Source organism: Tupaia chinensis, unplaced genomic scaffold, assembly GCF_000334495.1.
Source record: "Tupaia chinensis unplaced genomic scaffold, TupChi_1.0 Scaffold000154_1, whole genome shotgun sequence".
Taxonomy (NCBI): domain Eukaryota; kingdom Metazoa; phylum Chordata; class Mammalia; order Scandentia; family Tupaiidae; genus Tupaia; species Tupaia belangeri.
The window spans coordinates 1,912,739-1,934,475 of NW_006159625.1; the positions used below are offsets into that span (position 1 = coordinate 1,912,739).

The 21,737-nt window shown below is 37.5% G+C and overlaps 1 protein-coding gene and 1 long non-coding RNA gene across 4 annotated transcripts in view; one reads left to right on the forward strand and one right to left on the reverse strand.

Moving 5' to 3' along the window:
* LRP12 (LDL receptor related protein 12) overlaps window positions 1-21,737 on the forward strand; it is a 79,724-nt gene that overhangs the window by 37,519 nt on the left and 20,468 nt on the right. Inside the window, exon 3 of one of the 3 annotated variants that reach the window (XM_006145566.2) lies at window positions 7,706-7,708. The exons of the other annotated variants lie outside the window; for them this stretch is intronic. Coding sequence (XP_006145628.1) covers window positions 7,706-7,708 — 3 coding nt within the window. The remainder of the gene's footprint in view (window positions 1-7,705; window positions 7,709-21,737) is intronic. 3 annotated transcript variants of the gene reach the window in all.
* Window positions 1-21,737, reverse strand: part of LOC114007321 (uncharacterized) — a 37,817-nt gene that overhangs the window by 10,779 nt on the left and 5,301 nt on the right. Inside the window, exon 2 of the long non-coding RNA XR_003548940.1 lies at window positions 21,643-21,682. This is a non-coding gene — a long non-coding RNA (uncharacterized LOC114007321). The remainder of the gene's footprint in view (window positions 1-21,642; window positions 21,683-21,737) is intronic.

Below are 21,737 nucleotides of genomic sequence, written 5' to 3' on the forward strand. Positions count from 1 at the left end.
ATATGTGAAGATAGTCTGGCCTCTTACTACTGTGCAATTGGAGAAGTGTTTTGATAGTCCTTTCCAGATAATTGTGAAAATTCTTTTTTAATACTACACCAAAACTCAACAAGTGGTAGTTTATTAAAGATTAGTTACAATGTGGAACCTGAAATTGTATCAGTGAACTTTTTGTACTATTATTTTTAAATCCAGTTGGCCTTTCTTACCCTTTGAATGGATTTTCTTACCATATCTGATTTTATACTATGCATTGGTCACTAGAAAAATACTGATTTTTTGAGTTATTCAGATTAATATGGAGTATGAGAAGTTAAGAGAAATTTAGACAGAGCCAGATTCCATTTGGCTGACTATGGATCAGACCCCAACCTGGTGGCTTAAAAACCATACCAGGGATGGGATCAGCAGTTAGCGTAATGGCTATGTTGCTGGACTCCCATGTAGTTGACCCCGCGGTTCACGTCCCAGACCCGGTAGCTTAAAACTCACTCTGGGTGCGTGTGCTTGCGTGTCCAAGATCCCAAGAGGAGAATGGAGGAGAAGAGATTGCGGTGTGGCCATCTCTCCTGGGGGGGTGATTTCTCGCTTTCTGTCTCTCTGTCTCTCTTTGTCTGTCTGGCGAGCGCACGTACCCTATAGCAAAAAAAAAAAAAAAAATACCAGGTATGTGTATGCGTGGACCCCAAATCCTAACAGGATAGAGAAATAGATAAGAAGGGGATTGGGTCATAATTATGCCCCATTGAAGGTACTTTCTCCCCTTCTCTCTCTCGGGCTCCCCTTCTCTGGTGAGTACACATGCCTTCTGGAAATTCAAAAGAAAAGGAAATTTGGATGAATCCAGTATTTACTTAAATTCTGAATATTCACCAAGATTCTTACTTCATCTCTTTGTTTGAAATTAGTCTTCTTAGGCTTTAAGCATTGATACTACTTTTGGATAAGTGCCTATTTAAAAAAGCAATCAATTAAAAATTTAGCTCTTTAAAATATGTAAAAGATATTTTGATCTTTCTTTCACTACTTCTGAATTTCAGACATACTTAGAAATGGATATTAGTTTGCTAGGGTTGCCATAACAAGGTGCCACAGATGGGGCAACTTCCACAACATGAATTTATTTTATCACAATTTTGGAAGCTAGAAGTTTGATACCACCAATATGCAGCTGGGTTGGTTTCTTCTGCATTTTCTCTCTCTGGTCTGTAGGTGGTTGTCTTCTTACTTCCCCCTGTGTCTGTGTCCTAATCTGTTTTTTATAAGGATACAGTCACATTGGATTATGGCCCATCCAGATGACCCCATTTTAATTTAATTACCTCTGTAAAAAACCTATCCAAATACAATTAACATTTTAAAATACTAGGGTTAGGACTTTAACATATGAGTTTCGGGGAGCAACACAATGCAGCTTGCAGTAAAATGTATGTTTTGCATATTTAATCTACATCAACAAAGTACTCCATGTCAGAAGTCAGTGAAACTTTATTAATGGCTTATTTTTTTGGAAGACTGATCTTACAAACTTTTTCTTTTATGGAATGAGAAGAATTTATGAAATCTGTTCCTATCATACTACTAAAAAAGTCAATGGGTATTGTCTGAAAAGTATAGAGCATATATCTTGGATACACAGATTTATCGCATTTTTTCTTTGGCTGCAATGGAGCTATAGATGTTTAATCTATTATAAGCATTTCAAAATCCTTGCATTCCCAGTAGAAACTAGGGCCCTTTCAGTGCTGACCTGAATGGAGAACTAGCCTTTGGAAGAATCTCTAAATGTAGGACTTGCTATCTCTTGAGACCAGCAAGCGACGGAAATGACAGTTCCCCCGTATTCTGCGGTGCTACCTATTTCTGCTCTTCACTTGCTCCTTCACCTCTGCTACTCCACTTGCTGGTGCTCAGTGCCCTACTTCAGTCATCACTGGCTCTTCGGAAAGGCCACTGATAATTTTAGTAAGAATGTTGTCTATAGTTAGTGTTACCAGATAATTTATTGTTCATTCAGAGCACTTGAAAGTTAAAGAACATACTACTTTTAATTATGCTGGCACAACAACAAAACCAGGACTGCTGTGGACAAATCAAGACATGTAGTCACCCTATCTGTCACAAATTCTATTTTTTAACCTATATTAATCACCTTGTATGAATCAAGCGATGAGTGAAATACTCTTATCTCTGGACCAGCTGGTGGCATAGTGGTTAAGGCAGCTAGATTGCACATGACTGACTGCACAGTTCAGTTCTTGACCTGGCAGCTTGAAAAAACATTCCAGGCACATGTACATGTATGCCCAAACTCTCAAAAGGAGAGGTGGAGAGGCAGGGATTATGGCATGACTATCCCCAATCAGAGATGTTTTCTCACTTTCCCTCTCTCTTTCTCTACCCACACCCCTGCAAGCACATGCACTCTCAAGTAAAAAAATAAATAAATAAACTCTTGTCTAAGTAACTTAACATTTAATGGAGGAGGTAATCTTGTGCAAGGCGTGCCTTTAATGTAGTAAATCCTGTGACAATTAGTGAGCACGTTAAGTAAGATAATGAATTTAGAATTTATAAAAGTCCTAATGTCTTGTAAGTAGTAAGTGGCAACATTAATTTTTCTTATTAATTAGGAACAGCACTAAATGCTTAGTTTTCGTCCATGTGATCTGGGGAGAAATTATTAAGTGATCAATAATATAGTTTTGGTTCTTGTGCTTGTATTTCTATTTTTAACATTCCATTCATCTTCCTCCTCCTCAAATCCTTGCTGGGAGAGATGAGTCTTTTCCCTTTTGAAGTTCTTATGCTATATGTTAACAAAAAAGATCTTACTTAAATTATCAAAAAGTACATATCGAGGGAACCAGCAGTTAGCGTAATGGCTATGTCGCTGGACTCCCACGTAGTTGACGGCGGTTCGTGTCCCCGACCCAGTGGCTTAAAACTCACGCCGGGCGCATGTGCGTGCGTGCCCAAGATCCCGAGAGGAGAATGGAGGAGAAGGGATTGCGGCGTGACCATCCCCCCTGGGGGGTGATTTCTCGCTTTCTGTCTCTGTGTCTCTCTCTGTCTGTCTGGCGAGCGCACGCGCCCTACAGTGAAAATCTCTCCAAAAAAAAAAAAGTACATATCAAGTGATTATATAATCAGAAAGAATTATTGGATAAAATCTTGGTTTTTTATGATTTTTTTAATAATTAGAACTTTAGAACTTTTCATTATTCAGAATTTTCTTTTAGAGTTGTTTTTTGTTTTGTTTTTGTTTTTGTTTTTGTTTGTTTGTTTGTTTGTTTTGCTATAGGGCACATGTACTCACCAGAAAGACAGAGAGACAGAAAGCAAGAAATCACCCCCCAGGGGCGGCATCGCCACGCCACAGTCTCTTCTCCTCCATTCTCCTCTTGGGATCTTAGGCACACATGCACACGTGCCCAGTGTGAGTTTAAGCCGCCGGGTCTGGGACTCAAACCATGGTTGACTACATGGGAGTCCAGCGACATAGCCATTATGCCAACTGCTGGTCCCCATTACTCAGAATTTTAAAATTCTCTATATTATAAAATAGAAAAAGGAGAAAAAGTAAATGGTATTTTTATAAATCTGTTTATATGTGAATTCATAAAATTATATCATAGAAACTGCCAAGTAGCTTAATTGTATATATGGAAAACTAGGAAGACTATTTTAATGTTTTTTAAAATGTCTAAGTTATATGTCTCATGTTCTTTTAAAAATTTTTTTAAGTTTATTTATTTAAAATTGCCAGAGGGTGCATGCACTCGCCAGAGAGAGCCAAAGACAGGTAGAAGAAGAAAAGAAAGCACCCCCACCCCCATGGAGCACAGTTCCATCACATCCCTTCTCTTCCATTTCACCATTCTGTCCTGATCTTGGCTATGCCTGTGCTCATGCCCAGCATGTTTTTCAAGCCCCCAGGGTCAGGGTTTGAGCCACAGTCGGCCATGTGTGTTCTGGCTCTCCTTATTAACCATAAAGCTATGGGGCTAGCCCTTAAAGCTTATTTATTTACTTCTTCCATGAGAGAGAGAGAGGTCCCCAAAGGTCCCCACAGCATGATCCACTCCCCAGCTCGCCCAGGTCACATGCACACATCTGTATTCTCAACATGCACAGAGTCCCTGGAACATGAACCTGCACTCACCCATGTGGACCCAGTTGGGTTACTGCTGCACCACTGCCTTAAATGTTAAATTTTTTTACACAGTAATGTTACTGCTCTTCTGCTACGTGAATGAAACAGTTTAGGTAGTTGATTTATAACACGGCCTTTACATATATTGAACAAATGTATTTGATTTTTAAAAGTTCTATCTACTTTGAACTGAATTTTGCTCAATAATATATAATATTGATTTGAGTAAGAATAGTTCTAGAAATAATTTGTTGTGCTCAGCTTACTTTGATTATTTCCAAATCAAGTTTTTTATTTGCTTGCACTACTGTTTATTTGTTTAGGGAAAAAAAATGAAAAAGTGAAAGATTTTTAAAAATCGGGAACTAGCAGTTAGCGTAATGGCTATGTGGCTGGACTCCCACGTAGTCGACTGCGGTTCGCATCCCGGACCCAGTGGCTTAAAACTCACGCCGGGCATGTGTGCATGCGTGCCCAAGATCCCGAGAGGAGAATGGAGGAGAAAGGATTGCAGCGTGACCATCCCCCCGGGGGGTGATTTCTCGCTTTCTGTCTCTCTGTCTCTCTCTGTCTGGCAAGCGCACGCACCCTATAGCGAAAACCTCTCCAAAAAAAAAAAGATTTTTAAAAATCATCCATTAGTGTTGCTTTCCCTTTTATTTTCATTTTTTCATTTTGTTTTTCAATTTGCCAGAGGACATACGCACTTCCAGGAAGAAAAAGTAAAAAAGCACCCCTATGGGGAATCGTCTCATCATAATCTCTTCTTCATCTCTCCCTCCATTCAGGATTTTGGGCACCCATGCACAAGCACCAGGCATGTTTTTTAAGCCACTGAGTCTGGGACTTAAATCACACAGTCTCAGCCATGTGGGATACAGCTGCCTTAAACCACCATGCCCCTGGCTGGCCCCATACATTCCTAGTATAATTAACAATAGTAATTAACAATAGTATTTTAATTTATTTTGTTCTTTTTTTGTGCATATTCCCAAAATAATTTGAATTTATAAATAATTTTATTTCCTGCCTTTTTTTTTTTTGGTAAGGTTTTTGCCATATGGCTTATGTGCTTCTGGAGAGAGACAGAGACAGTGAGAGAGAAAGTAAGAAATCACCCCCTCCTCCCTGGAGGAATGGCCATGCTGCAGTTTCTTCTCTGCTGTTCCCCTCTTGAGGTCTTGGGCATGAATATACACACACACACACACACACACACACACACATACCCATGCGCAACATGATTTTCAAACCACCAGGTCCTAGACTTGAACCACAGTTGGCCATGTGAGAGTTCAGTGCCTTAACCACAATGCTACCTGCTGGCTTAACTTCCCTTCCTCCCTCCCTCCTTTTTCCTCCTCCTCCCAATCTTCCTAATCCTCTTCCCAAATCCCAATCTTCCTCCAACTCCCAGTCATCCTCCTCCTCCAGCCCCTAGTCTTCTTCCAACTCTCAGTCTTCCTCCTCCTCCCAGTCCTTCTAATCCTCCTCCCAATTCCCAATCCTCCTCCTCCCAATCTTCCTCCTCCAACTCCCAGTCCTTCTCTTCCAACCCCCATTCTCCTCCTCCAACCCCCAATCCTCCTCCAACTCCCAGTCCTCCTTCTCAACTCCCAGTATTCCCAATCTTCCTCTTCCCAACCCTCCTCTAACTCCTAATCCTCTAAATCCTCCTCCAACTCCCAATCCTCCTCCTCTAACTCCCAACCCTCTTACAACTACCAGTCCTCCTTGTCCTGCTTCAAGTCCAAATCCTTCTGCATCAGCTTCCTGAGTTGCTGGATTTACAGATGCTTACCACCTTGTCTGGCTTCAAGTTTGACCAGGAATCAAACTCAGACCTCCTGACCAGTCTCAGCCTGAGAATACATTATCATAGCAGCATGCTTACCTCAGTGGGCCTCTATTTAATGTTTTTTAAAAGTGTATTTTGTTTTTTGAAGAGTTTTCATATCTATTATTTTAATGCCTGCATAAAATTCCTGCATTACAATGTTCTTAAATGCATCAACGGGCAGTTCCCAGTTGGTTTGCTGTAGTCTATATCACGTGCAAAGGATATAGTAATATATACCTAGCCATTTTTGTTTCTATGAATGTTTCCTTTACCATAAATTTCTAGGAGTAGAACTGCTGTATCAAAGGTCATAAATAATTTAATGATTCTAGAAACCTTTTGACAGTTTACTTTCAGAGTTGTACCAATTTATGCAGCTATCTGCAATGTATGAAAGTGTTTACATAGAATAGGATTATGTTTTTCTTAAACTTTTTTTTTACCACATTCCTATTCAGATCCCTACCTTTTATTTCCCTTAAACTGTTAAAAAAAATTATTTACACACACAAAAAGACGAATGACTGTTTCCTTTTGATTCATGGTCCAGAGTTGGAACATTGCAAAAAATAAAAGAATGAGATTGGCTTTCCTTTATAGTTAGGCAAAAACTAGCTTGACATTTTAAAAAACTTTTAGGTTACTAATTTAATTTTACTGCTTTCTCTGGTGAAAGGTTTCTTTTTTTCTTTTTCATTCTTTTTTCTTTTTTTTAATGAGGGTTAACATGTTATTTCCAATTCACCGATGTTAAAACTTCTAAATATTTCTGGTTTTTTATAGTGGTGGCTGAAAGCTCTATCTGAGGTAGCTGATCTTGAGTTTACATTTGGCTGGAAATCTGTCAGGCAAAGCTGACATGTCTGAGATCAGGAAAAGAGAATACTTATTTAGGAAGTTTCCTTGCTTAATCCTTGTTCATATTAACTGAATTAGCAGAGTATATAAAGTAAACTTCAAATAGTTTTTAAGCAGTGTTCTTTATTCAGTCAGAGTTGTATTGCATCAAAATCACTACTCTTTCTTGCTTTTATATACTCGCATTTCACATTTCCTATTCTAATGTACTTTTAAGGCCTAATGGCTGATCCTATAAGCCTTTTATAAATAATATTTTGTGGCCCATTTAAGTGAGACATTAGTTTCTAAATGGCAGTTAATTCATTTACAGATTAATTAGCATTTTGTGAGAGTATACTGTACTGTAGTAAATTGACTGGCTGTTTGTTTTTCTTTATATTTTTTACAGTATCTCACCATGTCATGATCTTCCCACCCCAACCTCTCAGTTAACTAGCACCATAGGCCTGTTTAAGTTGGGCTGGAACTCTAACCCAGGCCTCCCAAGGTTAGCCTCTGAACCCCACACCTTCCTGTGACTTGGCCTGCCTTTTATTTTTTTTTTTAATCATAGCTTTAGGCTTAAATATCGTAACATGGTATGTTGAAATTTCCCTGGAAGTTTATACCTAGTCTGATAAAATTTTATTTTTCTGGAATTTTAGCTCTTCTTTACAAAGATTCTGAAAGGAATAAAGTTTAAACCATTCTTTGACAGTATTTTATAATTATTTTTTAATATAGAAAAATTGCAAATAAGTCAGGTAGTTCTTATGTTTCTTATAAGACTTTACTTAATATTATAATTATTAGTCAGATACCTGCATTGCTTGCTAAAGTAAATTCTTTTTTCTTTTTTCAATTGCCAGAAGGTACGTATGCTCATCAGAAAGAGAAAGAGAAAGCACCACTCAGTGGGTCACACCGTAACCCTGTTTCCTGCATTTCTCCCTCCCATAAGGATTTTGAGCACACACACACTCACTGCCTGGTGTGTTTTTTAAGCTGACAGGACGAGGATCGAAACCACAGTCAGCCACATGACTCCCGGGGTAATGCATTTAACTGCAGTGCTACAGAGTTGTCCTAAAATCTTACTAAAAATAATTTCACTGGCTTTTTTGACCAGTGTTATATAGTTTTTTTTTTTTTCTTTTTTTCCTCCATGTTTCTAAATGAAGAAAGGAAAGAAACCTTATTATACTTGGGGTGGTAATGTATCCATTAAAGTTTTTAAGATTTCAAAATACAGAAGTAGAACTTAGTGTGACCCTAGAAACTATCCTTCAGATGAAAGTGAGTAAGAAATATAAGGCAGTATGTGAAATCAAACAAGCAAGCAAGCAAGCATGCATTACTGTGGGATACTATTAAAGTCTTCGCCTTTCCTCAGAGTTTATTTATGAGAAAATAAAACTGTTAGAGTACTTCCTTTAAGTTTTAGAAAAGAAAGTAAGTTTTACTACAGATTTAAATTCTATCACACATTACATAATTTAATCTTGTTGATACTGTTACACAATAAAGTATTTTAGGTGAAATATCTATTATAATTGTTTATACATGAATTATTTATTGAATGATGATATATTTATAATAAGATTATTATGTTATATTAAACAGTAAATTAAGTCAGCATTAGAGAACTCCTTGTAAGTACCAAGTCTGTAGACCGGTCAGGAAAGTATTACAACAGCGTGTGTGATGCTCCGGTGGTAGAAGGGAAGTTCCCGTGGATATGTGCATCCACTGCATTGAGTGAGCCAGGCCCGCGAAGGTATGAAAACGTTGCATTCAAATGTTTCACATTTTATTTTGTACTCTTTAACTTTGAGAATAATTATTCAATGTGTGATAGTATGTTAGTTAGTTGTAATTTTGCAAAGGTATGAATTTGAAATAGGTATACTGCACCAACTGCTATACAAAAGCCAGTCACTTAGGTGGTGAGCAAACTGCACATTGCTTATTAGTTGACTGATAGCTTAATATATTAAGTAAGAGAGTGACTTGAGCTATAATTGTAGTAATAGAATTCCAGTATTCAGAACAAAGCAAATGGTAGTTTTTCTTTATTCATCACATAAATATACTCTGAGTATTATTTTCTTTTTCTTTTCTTTTTTTTTAGAGGTTTTTGCTATAGGGCGCATGCGCTCGCCGGAGAGACAGAGAGACAGTGAGAAATCACCCCCCAGGGCACGACACAGTCCCTTCTTTTCCATTCTCCTCTCGGGATCTTGGGCACGCACACACACATGCCCGATGTGAGTTTAAGCCACTGGGTCCAGGACTCGAACCGCGGTCGACTACATGGGAGTCCAGCGACATAGCCATTACACTAACTGCTGGTCCCAGTATTATTTGTATTCCTGAGTACCATCCTTGGCAAAGGACACAATGACTAGAACACTCCTAAAAGATGGAAATAAAAAGAACAAAACAAAACAAAAACAAAAAACTATTTCAAAGCTTAGACCGTCTAGAAAATGATGAGCCTTTAAAGCCAGTTTATTTGCTCAAGTGCTGATTTCTGTCTTACTCCTTCTACAGTTCTTTAGGAGTCATAGTGAGCTTCAAAAATTAATTTTGCCAGTTCAGGAAATAGAAATAGTAACTTGCTTAGCATTGTAGTTTTTGTAGTGCTTAAAATTGGAAAATGTAGATACCATATCAATAGTTTGTATTCCCTTGCAAGAAAAAAATATTGTCCTTTAAAAAAGGTATACAGGAATGAATCTTCTGTTCATCTTCTCTTATGCTTTGCTAGCAATTCAGAATTATTCTTACTACTAAGAAATTTCAGGACAAAGCTGTTCAGATCCATTCAGGATAGGCTTATTCAGTTTCTTTGTTCCCCTTTATTTATATTGTGCTGTGACTCCATTTTCCTTATTTTCTCAGTATGCATGGTTTGGGCCTCTTCTGATTTCTTTTAATGTTTATTTTATAGCCTTGTAGCTCTTAATTATTACTTGTTCTGGACATTAGTGACCTTTAAGAAGCCAAGGCGTTAGCTGCATTGGTGGGGGCTAATGGCCAAGTAAAATGTTTTTGTCAATAACTAATGTAATTTAGAATAATAGGAATAAACTAGTGTACTTATTCTTAACTATTTTGTACTCATGCAGAGAAATATTCATATAAATTATAAACAAATGTAGAATTTGTTGGCATAGGATCACGTGATTTCTAGTAACAGTTCTGAGAGTAATGAGAGAGTCATAAGGAAAGGAAGCACCTGGCAACAGTAGTAAAAAGTCTTATTTTTATTTATTTACTTTTTTTAGACTTTCCATAGGGTGCATATACTCACTATAGAGAGACAGGGAGAGGGACAATGAGAAGTCACCCCCTGGGGGTGGCTATGTTGTAATCCCGTCTCCTTCATTCTCTTTGGGGTTTTGGGCATGCACGCACATACATCCAGCGTGGTTTTCAAGCCTCTAGGCCTGAGACTTGAAAACTGAGGTCAGCCATTTAGGGTCAGGCACCTTAATCACTATTCTACCTGCTGGTCCCAGTGTTATTTATTTTTATGACATTATCTTTGGCCACAGGTTGCTCAACCTGACTACATGCCTCACTTTGATGATGTACACAGGTTTTGAACTTACAAACCATTGATTTCTTACTTGTTACAGAAATCTCATCCTCAGCATTGTATGACATACTTTAGCCTTTAAATGTTCACACTGCTGCTCTCCCTTAAATTAACAGTAGGCCAGTAGGTATCTGATTTTCATTCTAATTATCTAACTATATGTTTTAATTTTTCTGTTTTAGTGCCTCTTACTGTTTGTATAGGGATCCTGTTTTCTATACAGAGTAGTCTACCCTTATCTGCACTTTCACTTTTTGCAGTTTCAGTTTTAAGTGGTCAACAGCAGTCCAGAAATAGAGGAGTACCCTATGACACAATAATGTATTTTGAAAGACCACATCCATGTATCTTTTATTACAGTATGTTGTTATAACTGTTGTTTTAGTTATTTTTGTCAACTTTTTACTGTTCCTAATCTATAAAGTTTAGCATAGGATGTAGGTATAGGACAAAATATAGTATATAAAGGGCTCAGTACTAACTGACGTATTAGGCATCCAACTGGCTGTCTTGGACTGTATCCCCCATGGATAAGGACCAGCTACTCTATTGCAGAATCATTCTTACTCTCCTTCCATATGACCATTTAACAGTCATCATTTGCTTACTCATTTTTTTATTTTGGAGATTTTTTTTTTTAAGCATTAGGTTGTCGGGAAAGTCATGATGTGTTTTTCTATTTTTCCATGCAAAATTGTGTCATGACTTTCCAGACTACCCATTGCATTTATTTCCATGAGAATCAAACCCTTCTTACTAGTATTTTCCACACTCGGACTTGCTTTTGTCCCCATCAGCTGTAGTGAAATCGATACTACTTAGAAGACATTCTGTACTCTGAAAAATGAGATGGCCAAATGATAGAGACCACTGTTACATGTAAATGCTATTCTTCACCTGTGAGTAGGATGAGTAAGAATGCTTTTGCTCCGTAATGAAACTTTCGCCAAGTAAAATTTACAGAAGGAGAAGCTTCTATATTTGCTCTTTAAACTAATCTCTTTACCTCACTGTTTTCTCACGGGGTATAGGACTGCAAAGTAATCTTCACAAAGAGTTTGAAATCACATTACTTCCTTTCATAGCAAGGCTGCTTTGGCTTGACTAGTGTCTGTGGAATTGGGTCATTCATTTCTTCTTAATGACTAGTTTAGAATGTGCTTTTTTTATTCTGGTTCTACTTGTGTTCTGTCAAGGAAAACCTTTATTCACAGTCAAATATAACTCTCCCTGTTCTATTCTTAAGTTTGTGGTGGGCGTATGATTCTGTTTAATAATAACACATTTTTAACTTTAACACTTCGTTTAAAATTACTTTGTGTACACATTATATCACTTAGTACCATGCTGTCCTATCTGCTGTCATAACTGTTCATGCTTCCTGGCTTCATTTAATGAGCGTACATCATTGTTACGGAACTCTCATTTCTACGGGAGTATGAATTCTCTTTTTTTTTTTTTTTGTGCCCTTCGTAAATGTCTCATGAAATTAGGGGGTCAGTGAACATGGCTGATTTTCACTTGTGTTTCAGTTTTGTGCTGTAGTGAAACGAAAGGCACAAAGAATTCATGTCACTTTTAGTTTCAACTACTTTTTGTCAACCCTTCTCAGTTTGGAAAAGAAATCTGGTTTTCAGTCTGTGGAATAAGAAATTGTACATTTTGTTTTACTAGTAGTTCAGATCTAATTATAAATTTCTGTGGCTGTTTAATTCTTCCCCCCCCACCCACCCCCAGGCTTTAAAATCACAGAATCTCAAATCTCAAATCTCAAATCAAGGACAGTTTACAGTATTTTAAAGTGATCCTCTCCTCACCCATACATGCCCTTAATAGAGATTTTTGAACTCTTCCAGTTTGTTTAAATTATTTGTTTAAAGATAAGCCAATGGTATATTATGATGCATCAGTACAGTTTTGAAACTACATCTCTGTGCTTTTCTGTGGGATTACTGAAATAGTAACAGAATAACATGACATCTGGAGTGTTTTTCCATCAGTTACTGATAGTTTTGCCCCATTTCTAATCTGTACAGTGATATCCTTGTATTTTAAACCAGGGAAGTATAGGTTGAGTACCCTTCATTCTTAATGGTTCGAACGAGAATTGTTTTAGATTTTTTTAAAAATTTTGCTTTGGAATATATCTGCTCACTGAAGAGAGACAAAGAAAGGGAAACTGAGAAAGCAGCCCCCACTCCACCCCCCAGAGCAGGTTACTGCACCACAATCTCTTCTCATTCATACTCCTTTTGGGATTTGAGGCATTTATACACATATACCCACTGAGTTTCTTAATTCCCTGTCTGGGACTTGAACTGTACAGTTGACCATCTGGTATCTAGCTGCCTTAACCACCATACTACTGGCTGACCCAGATTTTTTGTTTTTGTTTTTTGGAATATTTGCATATACAAAAGGAGATATCTTAGAGCTAGAAAACAATTCTAAACATGAAATATGTTTATATTTCATATACACTTACAGCATAAGTGATCTTTCAATTTTTTTTTTTAAGTTTATTTTTTCCATGAAAGAAGACAACAGGAAGACAAAGCAAGACTCATGCCTCAATCCTGCCCTCACCCTCAGCCAGCCAGGACCATGGACACTTATGTGCCTACCACGTATAAGGGGACCTTGGCCTGCCAACCCAGGACATTCCCATATGGCCTCGGTACCTTGGAGCATTGCGTTACTGTTGTGCCACCACAGCTGGCCTTTCAGTGTTCTTATATTGCATCGTTTTTATTATGACCCATCACTTGAGGTCAAGTGTGGGGTTTTTCACATGTGGTCTCATGTCAAACCTCAGAAAGTTTCAGATTTTTGGAGCATTTTGGATTTTTGGGATAGGGATATTCCACCCGTAATATTGGTGTCTCTTATTAAGAACTATATGAGAGTATCTCTGATGATTCATTCTTCGGTTAATTCTCCTTTTTTTACCCCACTCTTCTTTTTAAACTTTGCAAAAGGGTGTGTGCATTCACTAGAGAGAAACAAGATGAGATCAAAAGAGGGAAGAAAAACCCCCCCCCCCCCCCCAGGGAATGGCCATGCGCATCCATTCTCCTCCACTTCTCCTTCCTTCCAGGATTCTAAACATGTACATACATGTGTCTGGCATGTTTTTCCAGCTGCCAGATCTGGGACTCAAACTGCACCCTAGCTACAAAGCACCGGCAGGCTCCTCCATTTTTTAAGAACAGCATATGTGATAAATCGAAAACAGTACATATTTTGTTTAGCCTTTTAATGTAGCCTAACCATTAGCATTGTGATAATGTCACTCTTTTATTTTTCATTTCAGATATCCTGTACACTAGATCCACCATGGATTAAATAGGCTTTGGGGACTAATCATTGTATTTACTTATAGAGAGGATGCTGTCCTAGTTAAAAGCTGCTGTCTTTTGAATGAATATTTAGAGTCCCTTAGTTTGGGATTTGTATTTCTGAGGTTATGGGAAATTTACTTATGTATTTAATTCTACAATCAATTGCTATATTATTACAGCATACAGAATGAATTTTCCTGTCCACAATACAGTGTATATTGACTCAAAGATATTACCATATATACTATCTTCAACAGATAATTTTCCATTTTCTGTTTCTTGAATGTCTTGCTTCTTTTCTTTTTCCCTTTGATTCCTTCCCTCTATGCCAGTTCACACCTGCCTCCCACACTATCTCTGGTATCCACTGTTGCTCTCTATACCTTTATACAGTCCAGTATTTCAGTTCCTGCCAGAGTGAAGACATTTGGTATATATTAAGGACATACAGTGTCTCTCTTTTATAGTCTTGGCTTGCTTTGCTTAACAGTAAACTGTCCGTATTTGTCCACTTTCTATTAAATGCTACCATCTCATTTTTTAAGGCTAAGTAGTATTCCACAGTATATATGTGCCACACTTTTTCAATCCATTCATCTGTTCATGGACATTTGGGTTGGTTCTGTCTTAACTATTGTGAATAATACCACAGTAAACATGGATGGGCAAGTGTTCTTCCAACTGAGTGCATTCCTATCCTTTGGGTAGATACCCAGAAGTGGAATTGCTGGATCACATGGGAGTTCTGTTTGTAGGTCTTTGAGAAATCTCCATATTTTTCACCACAGCCTTACTAGCACTTACCATTATTTTTTTAAATCTTTGCCATTCTGACTGGAGTTAGGTGATATCTCATTGTGGTTTTGATTTGCATCTCCCTTATGATGAGGGATGTTAAGCATTTTTTCATCTTTTTGGGCTGTTCATATGTCTTCCTTAGAGAGTTGTCCGTTTGGCTCATTTGCCCATCTTTTTTTCCCTGGAAAGTGTTTTTTTGTTTTTGTTTTGTTTTTGTTTTTGTTTTTTGCTATAGGGCGCATGTGCTCGCCAAACAGACAAAGACAGAAAGCAAGAAATCACCCCCCAGGGGGATGGGCACGCCTCAATCCCTTCTCTATTCTCTTCACCTCTTGGGATCTTGGGCACGTACACACATGTGCCCGATGTGAGTTTTAAGCCACCGGGTCTGGGACTCGAACCACGGTCAACTACATGGGAGTCCAGTGACATAGCCATTACACTAACTTCTGTTCCCCCCCCCTTTTTTTTGAGAATTATTTATTTAACTTTGTTATTTTAATTTGACTAGAGGTGGATGTGGGGGTGGGGGGAGGAAGCAAGCCACCAGGTCCAGGACTTGAACCGTGGTCAGCCATGTGAGAGTCCAGTACCCTTAGACACCACATCACCTGCCAGTCCCCCATCTTTTAATTGGGTTGATTTTTTTTTTTTTTTTAGGTGAACTGCTTGAGCTCCTTGTATATTCTGGTTATCAGTCCCTTATTTAAGGCATAGTTTACAAATACATTTTTCCATTCCAATGGTTGTCAGTTCACTCTAATTATTGTTTCTTTTGCTGTACAGGGCTTTTTAACCTGATTTAATCCCACCTGTCTATTTTCAGGATTATTGTCTCTGCTTTGGGGGTCTTATTTAAGAAGTCTACTTCAATGTCTCCAAGAATTTCCACCAGTAATTTTATGGTTTGAGGCCTTAGGTTTAGATCTTTGACCCATCTGGAGTTGGTTTTCATTAATGGTGAGAGATAAGGGTCCAGTTTCATCTTTCTGAAGGGGGATACCCAGTTTTTCCAGCACCAAGAAAAGAAAAGAGATTTTCTTTTTCCCACTGGATTGTCTTGTACTCTGTCAAAAATCAGTTGGCTATATGTTTTGGGGTTTATTTCTGGGGTCTCTGTTCTGTTCCATTGGTCTACATGCCTACTTTTGTGCGAGTACCATGCTGTTTTGATTATCACAGCTTTGTAATATAAAATGGGGGCAAGAAGTGAGGTGCCTCCTATTCCACTCTTCCACTCCACAGTATTGTTTTGGCACTATAAGATCTTTTATGATTCCACACAAATTCTACGATTGTTTTTTCTAAGTCTATGAAGAATGTCCCTAGTAATTTGATTGGGATTACATACATATGTAGATTAATTTGAGTAAAATTGCCATTTTGATTATATTAATTCTTACAGTTCTTTCCATTTTTTGTGCCATTTTCCTTTATTTTGTTTTTGTTTTTCATAGTTTTCCTCATCACGTCTTTGACTTTCTTTGGTTAAGTTTATTCCTAAGTATCTTACACTTTTGTGGTTATTGTACATGGGATTCCTTTCTTTAATTCTACCTGAACCTGCCTATTGTTGGTGTATAGAAATGCTATAGATTTTTGTATGTTGATTTTGTATCTTGCTGTGACTCTTCTGACTGGCAGAGTTACTTGAAGTGTGCAGGGAATCACTACTTGAGACAGAGATCTGAGTCTAGAGGAAGAGGACATGTCAGATATGTATCCACTAAGTCTGTCTGGTCCTCTGTATTTATTAGGGCAAAGGAGAAAGAAAAGTTTTGTTTTGTTTTGTTTTTAGAGGTTTTGGGGTTTTTCTTGTTTTGTTTTGTTTTGTTTTTGTTATAGGGCACATGCGCCTGCCAGAAAGAGAGACAGAAAGCAAGAAATCACCCCCAAGGGGAATGGCCATGCTGCAATCCCTTCTCCTCCATTCTCTCGGGACCTTGGGCATGCATACACATGTGCCTGGTGTGAGTTTAAGCCACCAGGTCCAGGACTGGACCTAAACCGCGATTGACTACATGCGAGTCCAGCTACATAGCCATTACGCCAACTACTGGTCCCAGGAAAGTTATTTTTTAGAGAAAGGTGATGTTTAGAGAATCAGAAAAATGAGAATTTCCTGAACAGGTTGGTATCAGTTAAAGGATTATGTCTGAATAATGCTAGAGACTGGCCAGGACCTTGGAATTTGGAAAACACATTTATCAGATCACAAACCCATCTAATAGCTTCCTGTTGTTTGCAAGGAGGAAGACCACATTCCCTGAGCATGCATTCACTTATTTACTCAGAGTCCATAGACCCATGGTGTTCTAGAAGCATGGCATTTCTGTTCTCTAACATCCTGCCACTTAACTATATTCATTTATCACTTCCAGGAGGTGTTTTTTTTTTTCTTCAGATTCTTTTGGGTTTTCTATATACATAATCATGTCATCTGCAAATAGAGATAATTTTACTTGTTCTTTCCCTATTTGAATGCCTTTTAGTTTACTCTCTTGTCTGATTGCATTGGCAAGGACTTCCAGTACTGTATTGAAGAGGAGTGGAGAAATTTATAAAAAGTAGTGATGTATATCATCATTATCCAAAATACTTGAATATTTTTTTGTTATTTAAGGATACTCACCAAAGCAAATTAAATAGATGTGTTTGTTATATGTTTGTGTTCCAATAACAGAAAGTTAATACTGGTAATTAAGATATATATATTAAGGAAACAAAATAAACAAAGACTAAAATACAGTTATTTTTGCCATAGTGCCATATAGTGCTTCAGAAAAACTCACATTTTGCAGAATCACACACTAAAATAACAGGGCTTATGAGAAAAGCAGTGTTGGTACAGAATACTTCCTACCACATTAATTTGTAAGTATAACTATAACAATAGACTACCGATTCACATATTAGCGCACCCATATATGTCTGGTATCATGCTTCTCTCTTAAAGACATTTTCTTCTAGTGGACACCAATTAAATAAAAACTGAAAACATAACTCAAGCATATCCATCATCAATTAGGACATTTTGTTTGTTTTCATAGTGGGGCAATGTCTTCATGTCTCCCTCTGTGATACAGGGTTTTTTACAATTCCAGACAAAATACTATTATATTTATACTTTCCAAAATAGCTTAATGTAGATGAAAGCTGGGCAAATTCTTAAGCCAATAAAGTAATCACTTCTTGCAAGAAAGGAAGGCACTTCTGTATGTTTTTTATAATTATTCTTAAACTGAGAAAACTTACCTCTGGTCATTTCAGATCATTAGCATGCTGGAATAGGATTGTATACAGTTTTGCATTATACTGACAAGATTACTCTATTTGCCAATTACATATAAACTAATTGTTATTTAAGAATCAACTAGACCGTAGCTAAAATAATTATGTATAAGTACTTCAAAGGCATGGATAGAATGAACACAGGTAAAGGTGGTCAGATTTGATGGACTGTAAATTGCAAGTATAGTCAAAAATCTAGAAAGATGTGGTTCAGACCAGCAAAGTTATACAAATATTATAGTTTAAAACAAAAAAGGGATTTATTTTCTAAAAGGTTTTGTATGTGTCCCAGGACTTTCCAGAGCATAATGGTATCCAGTACATATTAAATTATAAAGTAGTCTGAGGAAGGAGAATTTGCTAGTAGAGAACTCACTCAGAGCAGTCAGAGCTGGAAAGAGAATGAAAGAGGTGATATCAGCACAGCCAACATAGTACAGGGTCAAGAGGAAGAGAGAGCCAGTGTCACGTGCTCCAGAAGGGTCAGGTACCTGGGGACTGAGGGTCCATTGGATTTGCCAGTGAGGTCAGTGGTGGCCTTTGCCTGCTAGCGTGATTTCTGTGGTGATAAAGTGAAAATTGGAAGTCTATTTTAGTGGGTCAAAGAGGAAAGAAATGCAGAGTGAGAAAATGAAAAATTAATCAGTACATCCTGATGAGCTATCAGAAATATAGTGGAAATACACCAGGATGATGAGGGGAAGAGGTGCGTGATTGAGGGCTGGAAGACATACTCAAATAACAACATTTTTATAAACACATGAGGAAACTAAGACCCAAAAAGGCTTAGTAGTTGACACGATGGCAAAATCAATAGTAGCAGTTAGAACAGACGGCATCTACATCTTGATGCCAAATTGCCAGCATATGCAGGCAAACTCTTAACCCAAACAGGAGGTGGGGAAATACTTTTTAATGGTTTCTTTTAGTATGTGAACTTATCCTTTCTTAGTTATAGAGGGAATAAGTTGTAGTTATACTAGAGTGTATTTATTGTACATGCACTACTGTGTTGTTAAAAACAACTAGCTGGATCTGAAACAAAATGCCAAATTCAGTCATGTTGCAAATGTGCAAAACCAAGTCAGTGTATGTATTCATAATCAATTCAGAGAGAAACTTTAAGTTGCCACAGTTTTGTTTCTTATTATAGTCATTAATATTTTTAAATAATGTTACAAAAGTACATATTGGCTTAGAAATGTAAAGTACTGAATCCTGAAATAAGTATTCTTATTTATAGGTGGTATTTCTTATAAAGTTGTATGAAGATAAAATATTCACAGCATGTATTTTTTTATTATCATACCAGAATATAATTTTAGTTTTTGGTATAAGAGCACCACCTATGGGTTTCTCATGTATTCGGAAAATTTTTCTTAAAGCCTGATAAGATGAAGCCTAATGAAATACTTTCTACTTTTTTCCTATAATTAGTCTATTTATTTATGTAAAGGCTAACAATTTCTACTTGGTCATAAATTGATCTCATCAAGTTTTCTGCTGTATCTCACTGCTGTTAAATCAACTAACAAGCATTTGAGTGTTTATATGTCAGAATGGTATTCTAATTCCAAGTTAAATATAATTTAACTCAAAATTGTAGTATTCTTTGTAAGTAAAGGATTTTTTTTTTAATGAAAATGAATAATTTTCTATCTTTGGGGACGGGGGTAATGATTAGTGTGACTATTTATTTACATCTTTCTGAACATAAGAACTCCAGAATGCTTTTGCAAGAGAGAATAAAAAAAGGTCTTGTAAGTGACTTAGAGTATCATTTTATTAAATTACCGTGATGATAGTTCAGAGCAGAGTAGAAGCAAAACTGACTGTATTTTATTTAGTAGGACCTTAAAATTGAATTACATTTGGATAAATTTAGTCTTTTTATGAAATGTTGTTCATTAAAATTAAGATGTTTTATGAGAAATTTACTTTTTTAAAGTAAATTATTTTTAGAATATTTTAAGTAATCATATTTATTCTCTTTCTTTCTTCTGAGAGAGAGAAAGGAGGAGACACCCCAGACAGGGCATCACACTGTGACCTACCCAGTGTCAGCCAACCCAGATCATGGGCATGCACATGAGTGGCTGCCTAGGACACAAATGGAGGACCTTTCAGTTTGGGTCCAGTAGCATTATCAATGCTCCACTGTTGACTGCCGGAAATTTACTCTTAACAGAACTTCATGACACAACGATGAAAAGAAAAAAAGATTTGATATGCCTAGTCAATGAGATAAGTGCTGTGGCTCCATGTATTGTGTATGTGTGTATTATCCCATGAATCTCCATGTTCTGAAAATAATTCAACACACGACCCCCTTTGGTAGATGCACCCTAATTCCAGGGTATTTTAGGCATGAGCTTTTTTTTATGCAGTAGAATATACTTTTGAAATTTTGATTACATGTTTTCTTTTTTTTTTAACTTTATTCATTTCAATTTGATCAGAGAGGGGGAAAGAGAGAGAGCGAATGCAAGCGCGGGGGATGGTGGGGAGTGAGAAAGCAAGCCTCCAGGTTCAGGACTCAACCCTGGTCGGCCATGTGGGAGTCCAGCGCCCTTAACCACCATGCCACCTGCCAGCCCCAAGATGCCTCCTTTGACACTTAGTTAATAATAACTTTTTTTTTTTTTTTTGGAGAGGTGTTTGCTATAGGGCGCGTGCACTCGCCAGACAGACAGAGACAGAGAGATAGAAAGTGAGAAATCGCCCCCCGGGAGGATGGCCACGCCACAATCCCTTCTCCTCCATTCTCCTCTTGGGATCTTGGGCATTCGTGCACATGCACCCGGCGTGAGTTCAAGCCACCAGGTCCAGGACTCAAACCACGGTTGGCTACATGGGAGTCCAGCGACATAGCCATTACACTAACTGCTGGTCCCTTGATTACATGTTTTCTTCAGGAAATGGGTGCCATAGGGCATGTGCACTGTCTAGAGAGAGAGAGTGGGAAAGTGAGAAATCACATCCTCAGAGAAGGCCATGCCATTCTCCCTTCCCTTCCACTTTCTTCTCAGAACTTTGAGGGCACACACGCACATACACTGTGATTTTTTTTTTTTAGCCACTGGGTCTGTGACTCGAACTTCAGTTAGCCATGTGGAAGTCCAGTGCCTTAACCACCATGCCATCTGCTAGCCCTGCCCAGGGATATTTTTTCTACTTGGAGGAGAATAACTAGTCAGATTATCAGCTGAATTCTGGGTAGGTCAGGTGTTAACTATATTATAGTACGAGTTCAAAATAATGCAAAGAGAAGAATCCAAGAAAATGTTGGTATTAATTTCAAATTACTGTGTACTTGTGGGGTTTTTTTTCTGGTGATATCTGTCACATACTGATTTTCTGATAACTCTTTGAAGATTTTATATTTAAATAATGTAGGAGTTATTTGTGACCTTATAAAGTTTATAAGTATTAATGGCATACATTGAGGAAATACTTTGCAGTAACTTTTAATGTTTTGCAGTCTTTACCCAACCATTTAACTTCTTAAAAATTACAGTCCAACATCTTATTATTGTGTTTAAAGTATCTTAGAAGTAACGTGCTGCTCTTAAGGATTTAAACACAGTCATGTTTAGGTAGTTTTTAATAAAGTAAATTGCCGGAAGTTTTTTTTTTTTAAAGATAGATGGATTAAGGAACTAATAGATTGATGGGTGGATGGATGCATGCATATGTGCGCGGCTTTCTGTGGTTAAAGCTTACAATCCTGATTCAAATGCTTACTCAGTGATCCAGGTGAAAACTTCCTTACCTGCCCGAAATATGTAGTAAATTAGGATAAGGTACTTTGCCTAAAAAGGAAGAAACAAAAATAGCTCATTAGAATAGAAGAAGCTTTTGAAGGCT